We start from the raw sequence: 26,779 nt of genomic DNA on the forward strand, positions 1-26,779 counted from the left end.
TGCAGGAGCAAAAATTCAATGGGATAGTAACTTTTCTATGCAGCAAGAGCAGCTTTAACCAATGTTTGAATCATATTCTGAAGGGGGGAAATATCTGAACGGGATTAGGCATTGTCATTTTGAAAATTAGACAGAAATCAGCTTTTGGTGAACCTCAAAGAGGATAGCACCTCTTTCCAATATTTATGATTCTGTGTTTCTATGTGTGTGGGCTTATTGGGGGATGTATGAGGTGAAGATCTGTGAAATTATCATGAGAAAGGTAGTGGCTTCAATTGCTGATGTTTCCTGGTATGAGATGAGCTTTCCCTATTTCTGCTTCTAAAGTCACCCTAAAGCACATAATTTACAAGAACACAAAAATGTCATTAAGCATTCCCCAAATATTTTCATATATGTCAGAGTTGATCTGATTTATGCTTCAGTGAAAGGTTGCATTGATTTTTATATGAACTGTGTCCTCACACTCCTTAAGGTTGACTTTTTCACATAATGGGCTTCATTATGAGAAAAAAATTGTTTGCACAATGAATAAATAGCTCAGACAACTCAGTGCCTAAATAACGAGTAAGGGCCCATTTTGGAGGAAAACTGGGCATTTTCACATGAGAATGGTTACACTTGGGTTCATGGTGATGGATGGCTACAAAGGCAATGATGCGTGCAGTTGTGATGCCAACTTACTACTCACGCTTTCTATGAACAGACTGGAGTGCTCATGATGGGTAACATGTTCTTAGGCTCTGCTATCAGTCTCCTTTTTTGGAGCATCGACTATGTAAATGGTGTAAAACAGACTTTGAAAGTTATTTCGCTCACAGGTATTTATGAGGGGACATTCCAATGATCTACAGAGCTGGATGGAGGCAGGACCCCCACAGAACTGCTATGAAAGGAATAAATTTGGTAATGGCACTGTGATCTTACATCTGTAGTTGGATTATACGTTCACAGTGGATTTAACCACTGCTCCAGTCAGTCTTAAGAGCAATCTGTGAATGAAAGGGTTTGGATAGAGATAGCAGGAGAAATTGTGTTTTTCTTCTTAAAATTATCCTTCCTTAGAGATTAAAAGAAGCTTTTGGATAAGTGTATTGGGTTATGCCAGGAGAGCTCATCACAGAGATTAGTGCATTAACTACATAATTATAATGTATACATTGCATTCCTCACCAACCAAATGGATAAACCTTATTTAGTCTAAATAAACCTTAAAGCCCAGAGAATAAGCCTAGCACTTGCAGATAAGCTCAAGCTCTCCTAAATAGACCAGGTCTTTCCTTAGAGAGAAAACAGGGCGCTCAGCGCACGTGACAAGAAATTGTCCCTGGGTCTCATGCTGAGGAGATCAGAGCAGCCATCAGGAGTCTCGGAGGAGCCCAAGCAAACTGTCCACAGCATATTTTCCTCGGAGCTCTGCCCAGTGCTTCCCCCTCCTTGTCTCCCTTTCTCCCTTCTTCTGCTTTCCTACTGTGGATAAATAGCCCCAGTCCTGCAGAACCACTCACATCCCAACCACATGGTCAGCCCTAGGCCATGGGGCTCCTCCTGGAGACCTGGACCATCATTCCCCTTCTGCTGCTGAGCACAGCAGTACTGGGAGCATGGCAGGTACGTGGATACATGGAGTATCCCTGTTCAGATGTCAGACTGCTCAGAGGAGATTGGAAAATACGTTCCAGACTGGCAGGATCTCAGCAGTGGTGGGTAGGGGAAATCTGGGAGCACAAATGTTGTTTGGAGGGCAACATTTTGTCATTTGGGGGCCAGCATGAATAGGTACATGCATCAGCAGCATTTACTGTGCATCAGTCAGTGCCTGGTAAGATGATGTCCCAGCCAACCCATGGGCTCTGGAGCACTTTGTACAAATTCAGAACTGCCTCTCTCTCTTGATTTGAAAAGTGCTGCAGTCCCTCTCTTTCAGCATAGAACCATGGCTTTTCCAGGAGAACAGTGCACGGTGCAGCAGCACAGAAGGCTGTGGCAGGCAGATGGCAGAGCAGATGGGTGATGGTGCAGCAGGTTGGGTGTTTGCAGGCAAGCAAATGGTGCTCAGAGTGGCAATGCAGTGCTGGCAGGGGCATTCAGGGCAGTCGTCACTGGAGGGACACAAAGTGCTCTGGAATAGAGGGGTTGAAGTAGCTGAGTCAGATTAACTTGTTGGATGTGGACCACAGCTGATGGCAAGGCTTGGGTAGGAGAACCTGCGGAAAAACCCCTGACTTCCTATTTTCAGTTTCCAGACTTTTATTCTGAAGAAAAGTTTAGATTCATGCAGCATCTGTGAAGGAAGTTTGTGACAGGCCCACCTTGAAGTCCTTTGGAGGCTGGTATCTTTGGGATCAGTCTGTTTGGCAGAGGCAGCGTTGAGGGAAGATACCTTGGCAAAAAGACAGGATTAGGAGCAGGGGAGACCACAGCACACCCTACTGCCACAGCCTGCTGCCTCAGCAAGGCTACCTAAAGGTGCCTGCAAACTTTCAGGATGCTGTGATGGAGTCAAAGACAACTCCAGAAGAGGGGCAGAAGCAAATGGCATGGAAAGAAAAGCAGTGATTTTGATTATTTCTCAAGGGCACTGAGAGAGCAGCCAGCGGGGCCACACACAGACACGTCCAGCCAGACCGGTGAAAACCAGCGTGGGTGAGACAGCCTCGTGCAGCAAAACCTCCTCCTTGCCTCCATGGGCAACCACAGCCTTTCCAGCCCAAGGAAACTCCTTGTAGGTGTTGCAGCAAACAGTGGTGCTGTGGAGCCGTTTTGCACATCAGCAGCGAGACGCACAGCAAACAGTTCTTGCAGCGGTTGGTGTGTTGGGAGTGTTTATGCTGCCCCCGCCATTCTCAGCTGCCCTTTATTAATTTATTTGCTCTCTTTTGTGTCTGGGGCTTACTGCTGGTTCACATTCGGTCTCTGCCCTGCTTTGAAAAATGGGGGTTGGAGTCAGCAAATCTCCACCCTGACGTTTGATAGGGAAGCAGTGCTTTTGCAATGCTCTCCCAAGCTGTGACATGCACTGAAAACTGGTCTTCTGCCAGCAGTCCTCTCTGTGGGGAACTGCAGGTAAGCTCAGGTGCTGCACGAACACCTCTCCACTATCACACTGTTATTTCATGGCCTGGGCTGAGAAAAGTCCGGCAGCCCACGGGCCTAGGGCTTTCATTTGCACCAGAGCAAAGGGAGGGCAAAGGAGGTATAGAACCCATCCATGAGTGTTTTCCCTTTCCCACAAATCCCTCTCTTCTAAATGCCCAGTAAGGGATGTAGAGGGAGGGAAAACCATCATTCTCTAATCCAAAACAGGAGCTGGCTGTCATACCAGCACACACAGACCACGCCAAGTCCTCTGCTAACTCTGCTCTTGCGAGGAGACAGAGATGGACTGTGATAAGGTTTTGGCTCTCGGACACACTTGGAACTACAGGCAAGGCCAGCCAGAGCCTGTGCACTCAGGGGAGGGGAGCTGGGACTTGCTAAATCGGCACTGACAGATTGCAGCAAGGAGCAATGTCCTTGACCTGGCTGCAATAGCTTTGAGGAGAAGGAGTGAGAGCTTCCTGCTCTGCAGATAGCAGTGTCTCAGGCATGAGGGCACGCTCAAATCTGTCAAACTTAACTATTGTTGCACATAAGTGGCACAACCCAGCCATGTTTGTCAAGACCTGCTCTTGTCATTTGTTGCTGCTGCAGTCTGATGGCAGGTTAAGGTCCCCATTGTGTTAAGTGATACGTAGCCTCCTGCCCAGGTGTGCCTTGGAGGACTTAAAAGCTTTGTGTCAAGCGAGTTGAGCAAAATGGAGGTGACAGTCATGAGGAAACAGTGGAAACAGTTTTGCAGAGAAAGAAGGAAGGCTTTTTTGGGCTGCATTTTTGTTTGCTTCATTGTCTAGAAGATCTTAGAAATTTCTGTTCATAATAAAGCCATGTTGGCTGGAGCAAAGCTGTGGATACAGTTATCTAGCATGTGGGTTTGTGCAAAGTGCTCATGGTGGAGGCGCATAATACAAGAGCATGTAGGAAGAGCATGAGCACTGTGACCCTGCCGTATGTGGGATCTCCTGCTGCTGTTCTGCAGTAGGAGCAGAGGCCTCTGACAGGAGACTTGAATGCAAAATCTGGAGGATATTTGTTTTCTAGGCAAGAAAAACGAGGGATTTAAGTGTTTTAGGAAACCTGCAGCTGCTAAAGTTTTTGTTTCCGCTGTTATACCCCTTGAGTATTTGGGGGAGAGGAGGATACAGTGTGAAATGCTGCCTTTCTTTTTAACTTCTGTCCAGCTCCCCAGAAGTGCCTTTGGTAGGCAGAGCAGCACATTGGCCAGTGGAGTTATAGCAACAGCAGCACAACACCTACAATCCCACCTGGATTTGTATGATGACAGTAGGAAAAATGAAATGGCATTCACCTTGAGGGAAAAAAAATAGGCAAGTAACAATGTGTTCAACTGCTCAGAGACATGGACTCACCTTGGGCTGACAGCCATAAGGATATTTTGCTGACGGGGCATGACATACTCCATGGAAATAGGATTTACATTGCTTTTGGAAAATATATGGATGTGGCTCACCATACAGACACCAGAGGTAGCTTAATGAGCAAATTTTAAATGTCTGGACATTCTGTTCACAAAATAAATGAATGGAAAATTAATGCTAATTAGCTATTAGTCCTTCGGCAGACCTGAGTGGGTTCAGTGCAGGAAACATCCTGACAGACCTTCCTACCTTTCCACAAAGTAAAAAGGTGTAGAGGCTTGTTTTAAATCTATACTTACAAAAATCATGATGCAGTATTTTATTTTTTGTTTTAAATAGTTGATTAGTCTCTTTTAATAATAGTTGATCAGTCTATTCACTGCTTGGTTGAGCTGCTGTCATGGCTGGGTCACAGATATCAACTCAGCCCCACACAGCCTTTTGCTCAGCCCTCCCCACATGATGGGATGGGGACAGAACAGGAAAAGTGAGAAAACTTGTGGGCTGAGATAAGGACAGCTTAATAGATAAAAACCACACATGCAAGCAAAGCAAAACAAGGGATTTATTCACCACTTCCCATTGGCAGGCAGGTGTTCAGCCCTCTCCAGGAAATCAGGACTCCAAAATGGTGACTGGGCAAGACAAACACCATGACTCTGAATGAGTCCTCCCCTTCCTTCTTCCCTGAGCTTTATATGCTGAGCAGACACCATATGGTCTGGAATATCCCTGTGGTCAGTTGGGGTCAGCTGTCCCAGCTGTGTCCCCTCCCAGCTCTTTATATACCTCCAGCCTCCTTGCTGGTGGGGTGGTGTGAGGAGCAGAAAAAGCCTTGACTCTGTGGAAGCACTGCTCAGCAATAACGAAAACATCCCTGAATTATCAACACTGTTTCCAGCACAGATCCAAAACACAGGCCCTTACCAGTTACTATGAAAAAAAAATTAGCTCTACCCCAGCCAAAACCAGTACAAGTTACAAAAATCGTATTTTTGTAATTAGTGGTTTTTTGCGAAGTCATGAAATATATATATATATATTCATTATATATGTATCTATATGCACAATGCATATCTATATAAAAGCAGTATGTGCTTAAATGAGTTTTGCACTGATAGGCTACTTGGCAAAGAAATCACTTCTAGTTGTCCATTAGGGCTGGATTCAATAGAAATGTTGGCTGACTTCACTGCAAGCCTTGGAAACCATCAGAGCATTCAAGGCTTAGGCAGTCAGATGCCTGCTTTAATTTCTATTGACAAAGGAAAAGGAGGGATGAGTAAATGTAAAACATTTCCTTCCAGCATTGAGCTAAGAGAGGCAGCATGGTGCAGGGAGGAGGTGGAATCCAGGACATCTGGGTTGTATTTGTTGCTGACTCTGCTGCCAACTTGCTTTACGACTTTGAGCGTGTCTCTTTCTTTTTTTTTTTTTCACTTTGCTATCTTATTTTCTGTGAGGTGGGGACAGTTTGCCTTGTTTCACATGCACCTCTGGGCAGGTGCAGGAGCTCCCTTGGTGACCATGATCAAGATGCTGGAGTTGCCAAGCTGGCATATTTATATGTGCCAGGCAGTGCTGTCTGGGTGACAGATACCCCAGAGGGGTATGAGGGGTAGCTGTGCCTTTTGAGAGCCCAAAGAGGAAGATGTTGATTAAGTAGCACCACACCTGCTTAAACACACATCCATAAATACAAGTAACCAGTGCCTTCTGTTACTACTGATCAGAAAGTCATTTGGACCTGGAGCTGGGTTGGCAACCTCTACCTATGATCTCTTATTTCATTTGCTATAGCAATCCCAGGGAAGAGGCAATTGCTTTTGGGATAAATCAGAGGGAGTGAGGTAGCGGTTTTGAAATGGTCTCTGGACTGTGCTTCCAGTACCCAAAGCTGTTTTCAGGATCTCGGTGTGAAGGAAAGAAGCCTGGCAGCTTCCTTTTTTCTTTTCTGTAATATGTGTTTTCTGCCAAATGAGAAGAACTGAAAAAGCATGTGAGAGCAAAGAGAGAGTCATATATGGCCTTCTGCATGTCACCAGCAATGGCTCCATAGTCCAGCAGGGATATTTAGGCTATAGCTGGAAGACTTCTGCCTATCTCTTATTTGTCATTGTTTCTCACTTTATACAACAGTGATGTCTTAGTGCTATTGCTATATACATCAATAGAGTTCATGGCTAATCTACAAAATGCTTGCACGCTTTTATAAAAGTATTTACTCTTACAAGGGTGCAGGCATGATTGCTCTGAGCAGTGGTGTGTGCTCTGCTCAGTTTTACAAGATGGAGTCAAAGCTGATCTCAGACCATATCACAGTCTGAATTACAAGATTATAAGATGTAACATGCCATGTATCAGCTTCCTTGAGGCCAACGGATGTCTTGCTTGAGTAAGCACAGAAAGAAATCTCAATACTTCAACATTTGATCCTGTGGCACTAAATGACCAGCAGGTATCATCTGAATCCTACTGGTTTTTGCAAGCTTTCATTTATGGCAGTGTTCTGATTATCCTACTGATGGGTCAAGGTGTCTTGCATGAACCCTCCTGGAAATCCCTGGAACACAAGAGCTTGGGCAGACCTGCCTCTCCACAAAGCTGTACATGATCTCAAGACTCTGTGGAGTTTCAGTATAGATGATGGAAGAACTTGCCATGAGTTGTGATAATCATGTGCCTTTAGACACAGTACATATCTGTGAATAAATATGCAATATACAATCTAGAGCAAGAGCAATTAATATCAATAGAAAACATTAATAGTAACTGATCTGATCTATAGACTCTACAGCAATATTCCCCTTTATTTTTTTTAACCTATGAAGGAAAACGGTTCTTAAGAATAACAGGGCAACACTAGTATAAATTCTGCCTTGCAAAATGTAGCTTTGTTGTAAGCTGTTGTAGTTTAGCTGTATTGATTTTTCTCTCCTCTGCAGGGAACATAAATATATTCTTCTTCCAACAGGAACAAATTTGGCAACCTGAAACGGTCAATTGACCTGGGGTGCAAGACACCTGGGTTCAAGCTCTGATTTGGTGGGTAATGCAGTCGCATCGCCTCTCTGCTTCCCACTCTGTCCGTCCTCCCCTCCCTTTGGCTCTGTTAGTTTGACAGAAAGCCCTTTGGGGCCAGCATTGTTCTCCATTGTGCATTTGTACAGCATAATGAGGTGTCAGTCTTGGGACAGGCTCTTGGAAACTACCAAGGTATAAATGGTAATAGAAATCAATTAAGTGAATACCGGTGTCCTAGGTGTCAAGGCAGAGTGTAAAAATGATCTCAAGTGAAGTGGTCTGAATGTTTTAAAGTGTGATACAAAGCTTCTCCAGAGTTCAGAGGCTTAAATCCATCCCTTAACATGCAGCCAGGACTTCCTGCAACATTCTCTAGTCCCACACAGACAACTTTGTGAAGTAAAAGCTCTGTTTGAATCACCATGGGTTAAAGGCGGTTATTCCCACAGTTCCCATTTCCTAATGTTTTCCACTCATGATGTTCTCCTCTTTTAATGTTCATAGTAACTCATGCCAAAAAAGGTGTTTCCTATCATGTTCTCCTCACATTGTGTGTTGTGGTTTGGGGATTTTTTTTTATTCCATATTTTAAATCCCCAGAGAGCTAAGGTTAGTCATAAACACACTTTTGGCTATCAGATTCATGTGTGGTTTGCTATAGCAACAAACAAAAGCATTAGTCAGAAACTGGCATGAAGCTATAAACACATATTTTTTTGTGATATTACCCAGAGTGAGCTTAATTTATCTGGTACACTGTTGCCACACAACTGCATCGTATTTAGACTATTATCCTTGTTGAATAGCAGCTTAATAGAAAACCCAAATAATGTATTACAGAGAAATAAGCAAGTCTGTTAACTGATGTTGTTGTCTGAAGATGACAGCCAGATTCTGCTATTGCACTGCTGTTAATTCATCTGAACACCTTCAGAACCCAAATTTAGATCAGAGAACAAAGTCTGAATCGATGTCTATGGAATAACAGGAAGATTATCATCAAAATATAAAATCTTGCTTTGCCTTTGCTGTTTTCACCCCCCCTAATTCTACTGCAGCAAAGTGATTAGAGTCAGGTATTATCAGATTGCGGTAGATGGTTTAAGTTTGCTGCCAACACACTTGGAACACGTTATCTGCAGCATGGCAGGGAGAGCCAAGCTTGGGTAGAGAGAGTCTCTCTCTGGTTGTGCCTACACAGCACCGGGAAGGTGCTGTTCTTGCAGAGCCAGTGTCGATCAAGCCGGTCTGGGGACAGGAGGAGTGGCTCGTGTAGCAAGCACTGGCTTCCCTGGGGAGTTGGTTGGGTTTGTACAGCACTCACTGAAATCCCACAGCTAGACAGCTACTAGTGCCTGAGCCAGCTAGTTTAAAGGTTGCCCTGAAGGCTCTACAGAAGTGGTGATTTTTTTGCCTAGGCAGAGTAGGCACATTCCTGCTTTATTCCAACCATTTGTCTCCTCTTCCCTGCACCTTTTCAGGAACATGAGCCTTGCTCTGTTTTGACAGCTGCATTTAATAAAAAACATATGCATGAAAAATGTGTTTTCCAGTATTCCTGAGCTGGCACTGCTCTCTGCAAGGAGAGCTTAAACTTCCCTAGAAATTGTTCAGACGCATTTTCAGATCCCCCTTTTGGAACATGGAGCTGTGAAGTGTTCGTACCTCCCTTCTGCAGAGGTGTGCAGAGTAACGCAGGTGTAATACCCACACCTACCCAAGCGATTAGAGTAACAAAACCATCAGAGCCTCCCTGTACCAACCAATCCAGAAGTTGTTAACTGGGCCAGTGGTTCCAGCTGCAGGGGATAAACCTGCAGCAACATGTGCTTTGCACACGTGTGCTGAAGCACTCTGAGAATGGGCCTTCGAAGTCCAGGAACCAAGAACAAGACCTAGCACCAAGCATTGGCCAAGCTGGGTTTAAAAACAAAGAGCTTTTCCCAAATCAAACTCATAACAGGAGAACATGCCCCAGGAGATCCTGCATTTTAGTCCTGACCCTGTTCACTGTGCTTTGCTTAGTATTGCTGATCTGAGTCCTGCACACTTGAGACCCTGGACCAGGTGTCTTTTCAAAACCTTTTGAGATAATTTTTCCGTGGTAGATTTACCTGTTATAGGAGTGCAAAAGGACCTGTTTTTCAGTTAGCAGCTCCTGAAGCAGGACTTCAGGAGGCTTTGAGCAACTTGGTCTAATGGGAAATGTCCCTGTCCTAGGCAGAAGAGTTGGAATGAGATGATCTTTAAGGTCCCTTCCAAAACACTCCATGATTCTATGATTAATTGTATGACTCTGATCTATGTGTTGGTTGTCTTTGCCCTTTTCTCATCTGTGCCTGTTGCACCAAGCCCTGCATTTGATTTCTCTGAAAAAAGGAGAGTTCTGGCTGTTTGTCCTCTAAGATCAGCAGAGCACTTTTCTGTTTCCTTTATTCTCTTTTGGTCAAATGGGGACAGACCTTCTCCATAAGTGTTCAAAGTATTTGCAATGAAGAAAGAAAAAAATTCCGCTCTCTGTTGTTGCAGAATCCTGTTAAAACTGGCCCCAACACCACTATATACTGCAAATATTTCAGTCCCTGCCAAAATGTTATTGAAATCTCAGTCCACGGAGGACTTTGGGACTGCAGTATTTAAAAATGTCACAGTAAGATGGTGGTGGAACTTTTTGTTTTAGACAGGATAATTTCACGGTAGCAATTGTTCTCCTTTTCTGGCTTTATTGTCTGCAATAGTGTGCATAAGTTGTGCACAGTGCAAGGAATGCAAATCCACAGAATCACAGAATATGCTGAGTCCAACCCTTAACCCTGCACAGGACCATTCCCAAGATTCACACCATGTGTCCGAGAGTATTGTCTAAATGCTTCTTGAACTCAGACAGGCTTGGTGCTGTGACCACTTCCCTGGGGAGGCTGCTCCAGTGCCCAACCACCCTCTGGGTGAAGAATATCCAACCTAAACCTCCCCTGACCCAAATTCAGGCTGTTCCCTCGGATCCTGTCACTTGTCACCACAAAGAAAAGATCAGTGTCTGTCCCTCTTCTTCCCCTCATGAGGAAGTCGTAACTGCAATGAGGTCTCCTCTCAGTCTCCTCTTCTCCTTTTCCACTTTCCTTAGGAGAAAGCAGTAGTCTCTCTGCTGCTCGCAGTGAACTGCAGCTCACGGAGAGCAAAGTCCTCACTGGGGCCATTGGATCAGGCAGGGTGCAAAAGAGCAAAGTAGTAGAACACCATTTGTTTAAGAATGCTCTTTGCAAGGATGTGCAGAAAACCCTACAGATGGACTGAGGGACATCTTCAGGTGCCTCCCATTCTTTCCTCTCGCACTCCAACTTTTCACAGTTCCTCAGATTAAGGTGGTCGTTGCTATTCTTCAAAGTGGAGACAAGCCACTGGATTTAAATGCATAGATTTAAATGACTCTGGGATCTGCTGGAAATAGATGGATCTGATTCTTCTCTCAGGAGGCTTCTTCAAAGACTCTAACTGAAGTCCCCAGGGTCTTCATTTTGCTTATACTGGCTTTGTATTGGTACAAGGCTGTTTCATTTCAGTGGAGCCCTCGATCTAGCTGAATAGCAAGATGTAATTTACTCTCCTTTATATATTAGTTTGAATCTAGCACAGCTGTTCATTGAGAAAAACCTTACCACATGCCTTTAAAAAGAATGCATGCTTTTTTAACCAAGTTAAAAAGTACTTAAACCTGAGTGTGAACAGACCATTATGATAAAGAAACAGTTAGTCATATCCATAAGATATCATGATTTTTGTGATACAGAGAGGCTCTGAATCTTTGGAATCAGATTTAGGCTTGATAATCAAATCCAGGAAATATTTCTCTTAGTGCTTTCAAACAACTCCACCCATCTCAGTTCATTCACCATTTACTACATAGATGAACCACAGTGTAGTTACTTTCTTGCTATTCTAGTCTTTAACCAAAAAGAAATCCAGAACTGCAGTAATGAGTCTTTGAAGAAATGATTTCTCCCTGTCGTTTATACTACTCCCTGTGAAACATGAAACTGAAATCTATTTCCTTAACTAAACTGTGTTTTTCTCTAATCTATTAGGCAAGCATGATGGTTTGTTATTTTTGGGTGCTAGAAGGCACAGAAATAGAAAATCAGTACTGAATAATTTAAAACCACATGCAAAGAATAATTTTTGGGGGGTAAGAATATAATGCCATGAAAGTTTGTCATCAGTTTTTCCTTCTATAACTCAATATGCACTTAAAATTCCAGTGCTTTTCAGTCCTACATAATCATTTTTAATTTCAAAAAGTAAAGATAATGTCTGCAGATTTTATTTGTATAAGAAGACAGCTATCAAAAGATATGCTTAGAGAATGCTGGGGCAAGGTTTATATCTGTTAGGGAGAGATGTTCAAAAAAAGAGGTACAATCCAATGGACCAAAATCAAGAGACAACATTTCTAAGAAGAATTTTGTAGGTGACCTGTTCAATTCTTTTGAAATCTGACCTTTTTGTGATGGGAAACCAAGTTTATAGTCCATTTATTCAGATTTGAATTATATTGATGTGGACAGAGCTATATAAATTATTTATTTATTTATCTGACTCAGTGGGTTAGTTTATCTGTAAATGAGCATTTATGCTTCTGTAAATCCACAGTCCAGAAATTCTCTCTAATTTTAAAGAGAATCACACAAAACCAAGGAAAAGTGAGCTGTGCCAAATGCTATTTTGCTACCATCACTGTTTATTGACAGAAAAAGATTTTTATCTTAACAAAGCAAGGGAACTGTTAACTTTATCTTTGATGTAAAATATTTTCCCATAATAATTTTCTGTCACCTTTTTCCCATATCTCTTGTATTACATATACATTAAGGAATTTAAAAGATTAAAAGATATTTTTTTTCCTATGGTGATTTACATCCAAAGAAGTTGTGCAGGGAATTTTCTCTCAAACTGAAAACCTGTTTCCAAGGGTAGATATTTATATAAAAGCCCCCATAAAAGGTTGTGGAAAAAAACGAAACTTTTTTTTCTGCATTCCTGTTTTGAGAGGGGCTATGCCCAGCATACCAAAGGGATGGCTAAAGTAACATCACTCCATTAAATTACTATATTATCAGTACCTAATTGTGCACTGAATTTTATCAGTGGAGTAAAGGGAAATAAAAGTCTTCCTAGATCTTAAGACCATAAGGATCATTATATGAACTTTCTCTATATATATGTATGTATGTATATGTTTATATTTATCTCTAAATACCAACATTTTTACTGAGCACTGATTCTGATGAGGACATTTTTTAAGCAGTGGTTTTGAAGAGTATTTTTAGCAGTTTGGGCTAAAAAGTCTGTTTCTAATTTGGAGTGGTAAGTGCCGTTTATATAAAGCCTGCATCAGTCACTTTGGGCTTTTTGCATAATGTTCGTATATCCTCTATTCTTATTCTTCTCATAAGACCTATTCTTGGGGAACAAATGTGCTTTCTACCAAAACCACTGAGAATTAGCATCTTCCTTCAATGTGTCAGAGAGGGGACAAAGAGTAGTCAGCTTCCCTTGCTACCTCTCCTGGTCAGTACTGGGCTACCTTAAGAGAGAGCTTGGGGTTACAGCCACTGCTTCTGAAGAAATACTGACTCTGCAGCCAGAGGAATCGAGTCTCCAGGGCTGCCAATCAAGCCTACACAGGCAGAACGATCGTTTTCCATAAATGTATTCATTTGATTCATTTATAAATCTTAGCAGGGCTGTACTTCGGCAGTAGAGCAGGCAATCTGCTCTGGGAGAAGCCTGGATTCTTGGAGGGGTGAAACAGCGAGGAGAAGGAATGTGGCAAAGTTAATTTGTGTGAGCTTTATGGACCTTATCTGCAATAGGCACCCACCTGCCTCCACTTCTAGGCAAGTCATGGTAAGAGCTGAATTCACAGCTATCTAACAGGGAGGACAGTGGGAGTCAACTCCTCACTCTGATGGGAAGGCAGCTGTGCTTCGCTTTCCAAGTCTGGTTTGTTGTGTAGGTGAGGGAGTTTCCTTCTGCGGAAGAAAATTGCAACGTGCCCTATCAATATATTGAATAACCAAATAGCTGCAGAGTAGTTCCCACCAGGGTTTCTGAAACTGGTAAGCAAGTGAGAGCTCTTCATTTGCAACATGTCCCTGAAGCCCTTCTTAAAACCCAGACCATCCAATGGACAGCAACACCCCGGGAAATTTTAGCTGGGTATCCATGCAACTATTTACAGCATGATAGAGACTCAATTGCAAGTAAAACCGGTATATCCCAAGAGATAAACTGCTGAGAGACCCAGGAGATAAAATTGTTGAGGATTGCAGTGGATTAGACAAGTCTTTCTTTCTTTATTTAGCTATGAATTGCTAGCTTGCTTTTGCCCCGTCCAAAAGGGTGGTAAGCAGTTTTGGTTCAGTCCAGGAATTAGAGCATACATAACAAAATTGCTAAAAAGTGATTCCCTTCTCTTACCAACTTTGTGAGAATAGAGGCCCTGCAATCCTGGAAAAGTCAGAATTGATAATTATCAGAGAGGGTGATAATTCACTCCATGTGATAATTTACTCCATTATCAGAATAATTATGCAAGCGAACACTGTAGGAATTCATGCAGGAAGTAAAACACAGATTGGAAACCCATTCTGTCACGTAAAACCTGAGAGAGAGGAAAATTCCTGCCTAAGACAAGCAAACACAGAGACACAGGGTAGGATGTTACACCTACCCTCCAGGAAATCAGACAAACTGCAGAGATGATAGAAAACTTGAGCTTCTTGAGCCCATGGCACAGGAGAAACAGCACTGGTCGTTTGCTGGGTGCCATGAGCATTTTCTTCAGCTGCCCTTTTCACTCTGCCACTTCTAGCTGTGTTTTATCTAGCAAGAGGGTAGAGCTGTGTTTTATCTAGCAAGAGGGTAGATAGACTGGGAGAGACAAATTCAAGTATCAGCCACTGCTGACTGCTTTTGCTGTCTCTTTTGAACATCGATCTATTGATGTTCTTGCAACAAACTTTGGTTAAGAGCTTATTTTCAAACTCTATGAAATGTTACTCTGTTTTAGCTAGAGGTGAAATATCAGACTAATGAAATGCTTTAGTAAATATCTTATTCTTGTACTAGAAGACTTATGAGGCTCGGGCCAAACGACATTTCCTATATAGCCAAGTAACCAATAAATGGTGATAGCTAGATGAAAGTCATTAACCCAGGATCTGGGAAATTTCAATTTGACAATTGAAAAAAAAAAAAAAGTCCCTTGTGCTTTTCAGGTTTAAGTATGACTCATGCTGAGAAAGTCTGTGCAGAGCTCCACCAGAGTGATTTATTCTCATGCTCTGAACTGTCCTATGTATTCTATTAAATTTACCATCAGAAAAAAGGTGGACCAGTGTAAGAATCAAGCGCTCCTTTCTGATCAGTCTTCCTAAAAGTTTTGCTCCTATTGTGAAGTGTGAGCGGGAATGCTTTTAATAGTTTTAAATCTGTTGGCAGAGCTTATCAATAAACACACACTCACAGGAAAGCCATTCACTCTTCTTTTCATCTGGGGGCTGTTAGTTTCTCTTTTTATGGTAGTGTTTATATCTGTTCTTAGTTGCCAGTGCTCTTCCACATCTTTCCTGATATTAGTCAACCTGTAGAAAGTGCTCTATAAAATCCTACAGAGTTTAGGATGGTCTGTAAGGAACCTTAATTCCAGAGACATTTCTCTACTTGGATGTACTTGGCAGAGCAGAGTACTGTTCCTCTTGATAAAAGTAGGTGCTAACTTCATGGCCAAGCCTCTGGCTGGGCAAGGAGGCTCATGATTGTAGCTTACATATATATTCTGTTTTCAAAAGGTTTTGAGATGAAATGATTTGAAGGCTTTTAATGAAGTACTCCAACAGCCAACAAGGGCAGCTTAACATACCAAGGCACTGAATCAAAACATCTTGTTCATGCCTTGAATGGAAGGAAACTATTCACACGTTGGTTATTTGGGAGTAGCTGCTCCTTCAGCAAGACTGTGCTACAAGCCTCTGCTTTCAGCTCCGAAGGCTGAGCTACATTCATCACAGCACAAGTATGCAGCCCAGGGACAGAGTGCAGCCAAGGGGCATTACCAAACCAATGCAAAACAAAGGCAGGAGTACAGCTTAAAACACCGGCCCAGCTGGTTCTGATAGCATCCCGCTGATAACAGGGCCTGTGAAACCCCTTCAGCAGCAAAATCTTTATCTTCATTCCACAGACTAGCCCTTTGTCTTCATCCCACAGAAATTTCAGGGCTTGGTGGGGAGGGTTCCACTCCCAGCACAGGGCAGAGGGGAAACACTAAAGGGGAGGTGCTGATCCTCACTTTATCACCTTTTCTGAGGCAGAACGGCTGCTTTTTCCACTGTGTCAGTCGTTCATTTCAGAGCTGACAAGCTGGTTCTTCTGGGTGGAGCTACTGGGTGCCCCCACTGTCTCCCTGGCAGTGGTTCAACTGAAGTAACATGACATTCCTGCGATGGAGGGCTGGGAGAGGCAGCCTCGTCCGTGACATTGCGCCCGCATCTCTCCCTTGCTGTGTATCCTGCCCGGATAGAGTGACAGCCGCGGCATTCCCGCTGCGGTCCTGCCATGCCCCGGAGCCCTGCCCAGCAGTTGTTGTAACTCAGTCCGTGGGATCTTGCAGGACAATGGAATGAATCCAGGTCTCTGGAATGCACTAGGAAAGCTCAGTAGAAGAGGAATGTCTTGATTTTTTTTTTTTTTCCCCTGACGACTTTCCCCAGCATAGTTGGAACTGCTTACTGGGAATGCCATGAGCCTGCTGGAGCTCATGGTCAGGCCTACACAGACCGTGCAAAAGCCTGTGCCATAAAATGTGCTTTAAACCTCATGGCAGCTTCCTCTAGGAACACAGTACATGCGTAACAAGGTTTATTTGCAGGCACTTTCTTATCTTTGCAACTGATGCTTGCAGGATCATTTTCCTCCATCATTGCTTGCTTGGAAGTCAGGTGAACTTACCTATCTGAAAAAGTGCTCTTGAGAGGCCAAGATGAATGCCAGGCATGTGCATAGTGTTCCTGTTATCAAGTGCTTTCCTGGATTGGGACTCACAATTTAAAATATTCTAACTATTCTAAGTATTCCTTATTTCAAATATAAGAAGTGAATTTGAATGGGCTGCGGGACTTCACAGAAACACTGCTCAGGCGACTGTGAGAGCTCTGAGGGAGGAAAAGGAATCCCAGTAATTCTGATATCTGCAAGAGAAGGAGAACAAGCTGTGCGGGGAAAAAGTCAGGCACACCACCCATCTTGAGAAAGGGATGCAATTTTAAAGCCAGAAGAAATTCTGAAGCAATTAGCAGTTACTACCCATTCATGCATGAGAAGTAGCAGACCCATGACAGGGTGCCTGAGGGCAGAGGGACAGACAGACAGACTTGCAGGTACAGGGACTGATGGCTGCAGGAAGAGAGGTCTGATACAGGAGCCAGCCGAAACTGTCCCTGACAGCAGCCATGCACGTTTTTGTTTACAACAAGACATAAGCACGCGAGGGAGCCCCGTGAAAACTGCTGACCCACATGTACAAATTCTTTAGTGGGTCAAACAAAGTGCCAACAGTGACAATGGCATTAAAAATTATTACTGCAGTTGTTTGTCTTGCAATTATTCACTCTTCCTTGTTAATAATACAAATCAGATTAGGTGCCTGCAGTACTTTGCGCTGTCAGAAAAAACATGATCTAAAGATGTCCCAGCCTTGCCCACATGCCAAGGACTCAGAGCTATTAATTTCCACAGTGCCATTTCCTCGTGCCATGGACTCAGAGCTATTAATTTCCACAGTAGTGCACAAGCAGGACTTTTAGTTTCTTGTCATAGCTTAGACATGGTAACTAACTTACACCAAAATCCTGATAAAGAGAAGGCACAGGTTGTGCACTTAAGCAACAATAAATGAGTGAGCAAAGCATAAAACTTTTCACCTGTGGACAGATATTTATCACAGATTAGATTTCTATCTGTTAAGAGAAGCTGTTTGTTGAAGTAAAGTTGAAGTTGTTTCAAGGAAAGGGTAAGAGCAGATTACTTTAATCCACTATTCATATGCAAGCATAACTTTGGCATAAAATCTTAAAAACCAGAAACCCAGTTTCTCTAAGAATTGCAGAGATTGGGATATAGTTTGTAAGCAAAGAAACTGGGATGACCTGCAAAGAACATTTTTGTTTCTTTTATTAACATCTCTGGTATTCTCATTTGTTGTTTTATTTTATTTCAAAGTATATAGATTACCGTGACTTTATATGCCAGTGTTCCAATTAAAGCTAGGTTTCTCTTTATACAATACATTAGAGTGCAGTTGATTTGAATTCAATGACACTGTCCTGAAATTTATTATATTGTCTTAAGTGTGGTTTTGGAAACTGTTACCCTCTGAATGTTAATACCAAAAAAATAACCTGTTTTTATTTTTTCCTTCGCGGTTTTACCCAGAACAGTCCATCTGGGTTGGTTGCATTTCAAACAGCAAATACACATTTCAGTCATATGATATGAAAACGATCCAACCTATATAACTCCTACTGCTTACTTTCAAAAAATTCCCTTGTTCTTAAGTCAGTTCAGTGGTTATTAGAAGTAGTCACTGATGTAAATTCCATCTTGTTTATGAAAACCTTTTGAACAAAGCATTGATTGTCCAGGGATCATAAAAAAAGTTAAGATCTATAAAATGTTGGCATCACTACTATTTGGGGCACGAGAATGACATGCATATAAATCATAGTTTATTGGCACAGACTTTTATACTCAAAAAGAAGGCTTTGCTGAAAATGTACCGTAATTCCCCTCTTTTATAGATTTGTTTTTAAAGTATTCCGAATCAGGGAAAAAATCAGAAGCAAATTCTAGTCTGCAGTAGGAATCAAGGGCACAATAAGTCTTTTATAACTTGGGTTAGCTACTGTAGAGGGGCAGCTTAGGCAGAGTTTGGGGAAATCAGGGTGTCTGGAAAGGCCTTGGTCTGAATCTTTTGGAGGGAAAGTCATCCATGTAGCTGATGTCCCTCTATGCAACCTCAACCACATCTCTGTTATCCTGGGGACAGTAATCTGTTGCTCCGTTTTGTAGGAAAGGGCCCTACTATCATCATTTAGGAGAGGTAATGGTTTACTAAAGGCTTTCAAAGGAGTACTCTGTCCCATTCTACCCATCATGAGGTGGGTGAAAGAGGGCTTTGATGCTGACAGATTTTCCTCTTAATAGGAGGGGATTTTTTGGGGGACATTTTTGCAAACCTTGATCCATATCCCCTCTAAGAAAGACAAGGAGAGCAATCTCCTGCCAGTGCTTGGCTAAGCACATGAAGGCCCCTTTGTGCCTCATACACCACTGCTTTTCTTGATCCATGGCTGGTGAAACTCCTCTCTTGGTGCAGTCCCAGATGAGATGTCATCCAGGCAAGGTCTATCTCTCTGTATTCACATGGAACAAGAACTGGCAGTGTTATTTGTTGGTTTAAAATGGCATCATGATGGAAAATAGCTGTTGAGGTCTCACTGCACAAAGTGATCTAATTCTCTTGAATTTTATAACAGGAAGATTTTAAAGGTGTTGGTCACCTAATCATTCGAAGAATGACTTAGTTTTAGAAGCTTCAACTCAGAACTTGCAGGATAGCTGCAGAATCCCAGTCTCAAAGGGTATGATGCCCCACTGGGTGGTGTAAAATTAACAGCACAAACTGTACAGGACCTTTCACATCCTGAGATCAGAGCACCCCGTTCTGGCATTGCTTCAGTTCCAGACAACAGAACTGTCACTGGAGTTACACCAGAATAAAACGAGAGAAACAGCAGCGAACCAGCCTAAGACGCCTCATAGCTAAGTCTTTCCTGTTTCTTTTCCAGTAGCAAAATTTTGGCAGCCACCAGGGATCAATGCTGTTGTTAGCATTGAAGTGCTGCACCAAAGAGCAAACACTCCAGTGATCCAAGCTATTTTCTTTTAAGTCATTCTATTGGACTGCAGGGCTTGTGGGTGGGATTATCCCTAGTGAACAATATGGCAATGCCGCAGGACTAAGTCCTTACTATTTCTTGGAATTTTAGTAAGAGCCATAAAATTCACTGTTGGCACCTGAATCTTTAGAAGCACTAAGCAAATTAAACAATCAAGCCTCAATCCTGCAGCTCTTCTCCTCATATGATGCTTATTAAAATTCATGTGGTGTAGTGCTGCTTGAATGGATTCCAAAATTTTCAAGCAGAAATGCCAAAAATCAGGTTCATAAATCCATATCTAAGATTTTTAACAAGGTTATTCTCCTTTTCCAATTTTCTTGGGCTTCTGAAGATTGCAAATTCTAGAACTTTTGGAAAAAAAAAAAAAAAAGGCCAAATTTTAAGAAGGTCTTTAAACTGAGTTAGAGTCTGCATTAAGACTATTTTCTAGAATTTTTTAGAACTGTCCATTGTAGGTGTCAGGACTGTCCCGTGAGGGCTAAAGGAGGCGTGGTAAGGCAACCCTGTTGTGTTCTGGGTTGTTCTCTGGAGCTAAGATACCACAGGAGAGCTGATTTGGATGCTGTACATATGGCTATTGAGGATGACTTCTGTCAAGTTTGAAACTTGACCCACAGACTGTTACAGGATATTCCAACTGGGAGCACAGTGTTTCTACTCACCTTAACAAAGTGATCCATCACTGATCACAGGGCATAATTATTTCATAACTGCCTGTAATAAATAAGTTCACCCTCAAAAAAAGTCAAGGGAAAAGTAGCCGTAGGAGATCAGAAAACTAGGAAGAATGGCTAGTAAAATCACAGCCAGAAGTTTACAAAAGCTTTACAACGTGTATAAGTCAGAACCACTGCATACATGCCTAAGTCGTGCCAGCTTGTCTGCACACACAGCATAAACCACATAACCACATCCAGAAATGCTGTGTTACAGCTCAAGGATTCTCCATTTAAAGGAGACAATTACAGAGTTGCACAGTTCTTCTCGAGATTGTCTTCAGTAGTGTTTGATCATATTTTTAAGCCACAGGATCCATTTAGGCGAGCCAAAACTATGTATAAATCATGCAGAATCACAGAATATGTTGAATTGGAAGGGACCCACAAGGATCATCGAGTCCAACCCTGAGACCTGCACAGGACCATCCCCAAGAGTCACACCATGTGCCTGAGAGTTGCAGAACTGGGTGTGAGGCAGCTAGACAGCCTGCTAGCTTAGAAAAAACATCATGAAGACAGGAAAGACATGGTTATCAGGACAAGGACTTGTGCATGTGTTAGAATAGCTGGTGTGTCAGGGAATGTGTAGTTCAGCCACACTGTCCTCTACTGGCTCTCTGAAAATGATGTTTTCATTCATGCTGTTTTTGTTCTTTCATGCCCAATTTAAAGCATTTCAACAGAATCATACTTTCAGACAGCCCATATCCTTCACCACATCTCTCTCTGCCCTCAATACTTCTAAAAACCAAGAAAGCAGTGTCTTTATGACTATGAAAGCTTCATGATGTTTACTCTCCAGCTTTTAAGACTTTTGTCAGAAACAAGGAAGAGTTTCAGTATACTCTGGTGTAGTCTTCTCTGTCTCCCTCCTTCTCTACTTGTGTTGTCTCTTTTTCTTGTTGTTTACCACTCTTTCTTACACACATTTTCACAGAAGTGACAGAAACTCCTCCGATCACTTCAGCATTGCAGTTGGAGCTGTCTGCAAACACTGCATGTGGCACAGGGTGGTCTGTGACCTCCTCCTGCAGAGACCACCCCACAGCCACCCTGCTGCCAAAGCCCTGCAAATTGTGCCCAATGCACAACTCAAACCCCCCTTGGTAATAATAATAATACAAAAATACAGCAAAGTTACAATTATACATGTTCTCCAATCTGGGGATTTTTTCCTTCATAAAAGCCTTACTTCTTCACATGTTTCATTCCTTACCTGGGTGTGAATATTCCTGGTATCTTTGGAAAGACTGACCTGACAAGATCTAAGCTAAGGAGAGTGATGAGGCACTGGCACAGGTTGCCCAGACAAACTGTGGATGCCCCATCCTTAGAAGTGTTCTAGGCCAGGTTGGAATGGGCTCTGAGCAACCTGATGTAGTGGAAGGTGTCCCTGCTCATGGCAGGGGGTTGGAACAAGGTGGTCTTGAAGGTCCCTTCCAACCCAAACCATTCTGTGTTGCTGGGGATCTAAATGAAAGCAGGCCTTTCCACCGCTGACCCATGCATGCCCCCTGGCATGCTGCTTCAGAGGTTTTCAGCTTGCAAGCTGACTGCTGTGTGCTCTGTGGGGATCCTGCAGGCACCAACACCCTGTGTGCTGCTTTCAGGTTCTGGACGACAGCTGAGACCGGCTGAGCCCCCGGGAGATGCTGATGCCGATGCGGATGCAGAGGATGAAGATTCTGTGAGTTTTTTAGAGTTTTTCTGTGATGAGAGTTTGGCAAAATGAGATCTTAAATATTTTGTTTATAGCTGAGTCTTGCTGGTGATTTTCCTCCCCATTAAAAATCCCTGCTTGGGATTGTCCTGCCAGCTCAAAAGCGAGAAAGTTGCTTCAGTAAAAAGGCATCTGCTCTTTGCCATGATTCGCCAGCATAAGTTTACTACCAAGACTTAGGAAACTATTATATGGCGGTTAACTACAGTAATTTTTCTTTAAAGATTTAGTTGGTTTAGGTTCCCTGTTGTCTGACTCCAGAAGGAAGCATGCCAAGTGCGTGTCAGCAGAAATTCCTGCTGGGACTTTTCCATGGTTTGCTTGGTTAAACAGGGCAATAAAGCTTGAAGCCACAGGATGAAAGGTTTAGGTGTGCAAATAAAGTAGGGGAGGGATTTTTTTTTTTTTTTACTTTTTCAGTTATTATTGATCTTTCAGTATTTTCAGTCTGTTCCACCTGTAGGTACAAACAATACATAAAGAAAAACAGAATCAGTGTACCACTGTTTTTGTCTCTCAGGACTCTGCCCCTTGTGTTTTTGAGTGCTTTAACATGAGAATTGTATTTGGTTTTGACCTAAAAGAAGAGTTATTGGTTATTTTTCATCCAACATACTAATGAAAGATTTATACTCAGAATGAGACTATGAGTATCTAGAGAAATTCTCCTGAGAAAATGGGTAACTGTTAATTGGTCAATGTTCCTTTACCACCACTCATTTCTGTTCCACAGGTTAATGAAGTGGCAGTAGAAGACATTCGTCCAAGGCCACAAGGATCCTCTCCAGTTTATGAGTATCCCACAGAAGAAGAATATTTAAAGGCAAGACACTAAATTTTTGTGCAGGCATGGCTTTACCAAGTTGATTCAAGAGGCTTTAGCTCCTACAGCTAGCAGAGGCTCATATGTCATACAATGGGATATTGTTGTTCCTGTCCCCACCAAAGTCTGGTCCATGTTCAGTGATGGTTTTATTTTGTACTGGATTTTACTGGCCATGTTCTTGTTTCTTGGCAAAAAAAAACCCCAAACTTGACTTCATTCCTTAAAGGACATGGGACAGAGAGTGTAAAGAAGTCACAGTGTTTTTCTCGTTAGAATATATAACTGTCTTGAATCTAGTAAATAAGTGTTTCAAAACTACCTGTAACTCTTGGTTATTAAATGTTAGAGATTTAATTAATATAGCTATGTTAAGATAAGTAGGCAACAGTTTGAAATTCATGCTGAAGTTGAATAAGTAAAAAAAAAAAAATGCACATTTACAAAATAAAAGCATGGGCATTGTGTGACATTAAGACACAGAAAAGCTTCCCATGTCTTAACACATTTGGTTTCTGGCATTCATTTAATGCAAATTTTGGTACAATGAAGGGAGGCCTTAGCATCTAATTTACTACTGGGAATAGCATGTTTAAATCATTCATGTACATTGCACTTGCAAATCCCAATTTTACTCTGTTGCTGTTAAAGTCAGCCTCAGTTCTTAGTCTAAACCAGGAATTTTAACTGACTTTTGTTGTACCTGACAACAGCATGATTTCTGAACACTAAATAATTGAAAATTATTTTTCAGCTTCAAGAAGAAAACAAAAAACGTTCTACAGACAAATCAAAACAGAGTCATCCACAGGTCAGTCTAAAAGCACTCCGTACTTGTAGGCATGAGCCTTGCAAAGTAAAGTTTATTATAACACACAGACATGAAGGGTGGACAGAAGGAAGGACAAATGGGTGAAGAATAGCTTTAGACTTATTTTGACCAGAAACTTCACAAATTGCCTAGTTGTGGCACAGGCATAAGCACTTACATGTCCTGTTTAGAGTCCTTCCATAATTCTTTTTAGCGTTCTTCCTTTATCCTTCTCTGGTTTGAATACAGTAGAGCATTAGCTCTTAGTCTGTCTTTTTTGGCCCATTGACTTTAATTCAAGTGTTTAACATCTTCACAGAAAATCTTTCAACCCCAAAAGATTCCATGTGTTTCACATTTTAAAATTATAACATGTTTTCCCTGTGGCCTTGATCCAGCGTAACCCTAACATGTGCTTAATTCTAATTTAGAACAGAAGCAAACCCACACTGAATGTGAGTGGGTTATCTCTATTTTAGATAATCTTTCCTGAGCTATTGAAAATATACCTCATCAGACTCAACTTTTTATTGTAAAGTAGAACTCTTTGATACAAATGAATAAAAATGATAAATTCACACCTTTTTTTATCTCTAGGAGACAATGGAGGTGACCCTGAAAACAGAAGCGGAAGCTGGTGCTAGTGGTTTTAGTGTGAAAGGTGGAGGAGATGAAGGAATATTTATTAAAAAAGTACTTAAGGAATCTCCTGCTTCAAAAATATTTAGTCTTAAAGAAGGTACGGTCTGATTTTTTATTTTGTTTTGATTTTATTCTGTATCTTTAAACAATGAGATATATAACTGTGTGTGCACATAAATACCTGCCTAATCTGTCATTTGTTTAGGTAACAGAAATAGTAGATTACAAACCAACGAATGTTTATGTGAGAGCTTAACCTGTCTGTATTTTAATGATTTCAAAGATCACTTGCTTGAGAAATAATGAAATGTGATTTTTTTGTATATGATAAAAAAAAACTTTCACTGCAACAGTGAAAAAGACACATAGAAGGTAGTATATACATAACTAAAATACAAAAAAAGCAAAGCCACAACTCATGACATGCATGAAGAACCTTCCTTTGATTCCTTCACAAAATATGGCATGCCACAGAGCTGCAATAAATAATTGTTTAAACAAGAACAAAACTCCAAAGTCTAAATACTGAAAAACGTAAGAAAAAACTTTGTTACTATCAAGGTGGTCAGATACTGGAACAGGTTTTTCAGAGGTAGTGGAGTCACCGTCCTTGGAAATCTTCAAAACCTAACTGCACACAGACCTGAGAAACTGCTTGCAGCTGACCCATCACTCAGCAGGGCAGTTGGACTAGATGATATCCAGAGGTCCTTGCCAGCCTTAACTATTCCATAATTCTATTATGTGGACATAATTTCCTATTTTAAATAAAAGAATGTGATAATTATTTTTTTATGGGCATTGTTTCAACAGAACTTGAAAAACTGTAAGAAAACACAGAGTAATTGAAATGATCCATGATTCCACTTGCAGGTGATCAGCTTCTAAGTGCTACAATATTTTTTGATAACATCAAATATGAAGATGCACTCAAGATTCTCCAATATTCCGAGCCGTACAGAGTCCAGTTCAGCCTCAAAAGAAAAATTGCTGTCAAAGAAGAGCCAGAACACCCTACAGCTCAATACAAAAAGGAAAGAACAAGCCAGGTAGGTATTAGATTAGTTTACAAAATTTGGATAACATAGTGTAGCAACATGGAAATAGATCAGAAAACACACACTTGTGTCTTCTTAAGACTGAGGCGTGTGTTTAAACTTACTAGCATGACTATTCCTGACAAAAAGAAAAAAAAGAAAAAAACAAAAGCCCCACACAGTATTTTCAGCTTTTAAAATCCTGAGTGAAACCATAGATTTGATACAAATAAACAATTTTATGTTGGGGTGTAAACATATTCTTTAGTGAGTCAGCATTTTTTTGTTCTTAATTGTCAATTGATAGAACAGACTCAGGTAATCTCTGTAATAATTATATTCAATACTTTCAAAAATGTAAAGTATCAGAAAATATTTTTCTCCAAAGCTCATCCGTGAGATTTTTTTTTCTTAAAAATATGTGTTTCATCCCTGATATCTTGATAGACGTGGTCTGTTCATAGGTTTCCATCACCTTAAAAATTACTTTTTCTTCATATACATATATATAAATAGTATATATTATATATTTGTACAGATAAATAGATAGATATAGAAACCTCTATTTAGTGCTGTGTTTTACAAAGAATGTAAACCTTCATAAATCAATATATTACAGTTATATAATCAATTTGTTTTGTATAATTTCTTCCTGACAATATATACATATATATATGTAACTTTCATTATTTTTTATGTAAGAAGTAGATACCATTAATACAAAGAACTTTTTTCTACAAATTTGATAGTATGTTTTTTATTTTCTGTTGCACCTATATTTAGGTTACTTCTAATCTTCTGACTACTATTTGTTCTTTCAGGAGAAAGAACTCAGTGAGAGCATTCCTGAAGAAACACTTCATGTTTCAGGAAAAACCACTTCAGAAGAAGACAGGGAAACATTAATTGCAAACCAAAGAGTAGGAAGAAGCAAGAGACCTAAAAAAGACAGATTATCATGGCCAAAATTCCAGTCAATCAAAAATAAAAAGATATTGAGGCACAGAAGATCTCATAGTACATCAGATGCATATGAGCCTGCTGTACAGGATATTTCCCCTACAAGCACAGACACAGAGTCTCAATTTCCACAAGAAATCCATACCAAGGAAAAAAAAGGAAGCCAAAAGAAGCTGAAGTTCCCTAGCATTGGATTCAGAATGCACAGGTCCAAAACCGAACTACAAGAGAAGCAAAAAAAAGAAATAAAAACTACACTGATCTCTGAAAGAGAAAAAATACATGAAGAAGATATTAGCCTGGAAAATCCTGAAATCCTAACTGTTGAATATACTACATCTCCTGCTTATGAAATGAAAACAGGGGAGGTACATGAAACTTTAACAAAAGACTTAAAAGATATGAAAAATGGCATCCCATCTCATGTAAAACAATGCCCTGAAGTTGAAATAAGCATTAAAAAAGAAAAAGACAAGGAATCAACATCAAAATTTACTTTACCTGAAGTACCAGACATAACAACAGAGATATCAAAGCCCAGTTTA

The 26,779-nt window shown here is 41.2% G+C and overlaps 1 protein-coding gene across 1 annotated transcript in view; it reads left to right on the plus strand.

The window, feature by feature from the left end:
• Window positions 1–26,779, plus strand: part of LOC114062718 (protein AHNAK2-like) — a gene marked incomplete at its 3' end in the record, with an annotated part of 56,368 nt that overhangs the window by 27,247 nt on the left and 2,342 nt on the right. The window contains exons 2-7 of the mRNA XM_027894457.1: window positions 21,852–21,928; window positions 22,695–22,784; window positions 23,539–23,595; window positions 24,193–24,334; window positions 25,111–25,286; window positions 26,096–26,602. Coding sequence (XP_027750258.1) covers window positions 21,852–21,928; window positions 22,695–22,784; window positions 23,539–23,595; window positions 24,193–24,334; window positions 25,111–25,286; window positions 26,096–26,602 — 1,049 coding nt within the window. The remainder of the gene's footprint in view (window positions 1–21,851; window positions 21,929–22,694; window positions 22,785–23,538; window positions 23,596–24,192; window positions 24,335–25,110; window positions 25,287–26,095; window positions 26,603–26,779) is intronic.

The sequence above is a fragment of the Empidonax traillii genome, unplaced genomic scaffold (assembly GCF_003031625.1).
Source record: "Empidonax traillii isolate 1590-97213 ecotype Southwest subspecies unplaced genomic scaffold, ASM303162v1 scaffold428:size834259, whole genome shotgun sequence".
NCBI lineage: Eukaryota > Metazoa > Chordata > Aves > Passeriformes > Tyrannidae > Empidonax > Empidonax traillii.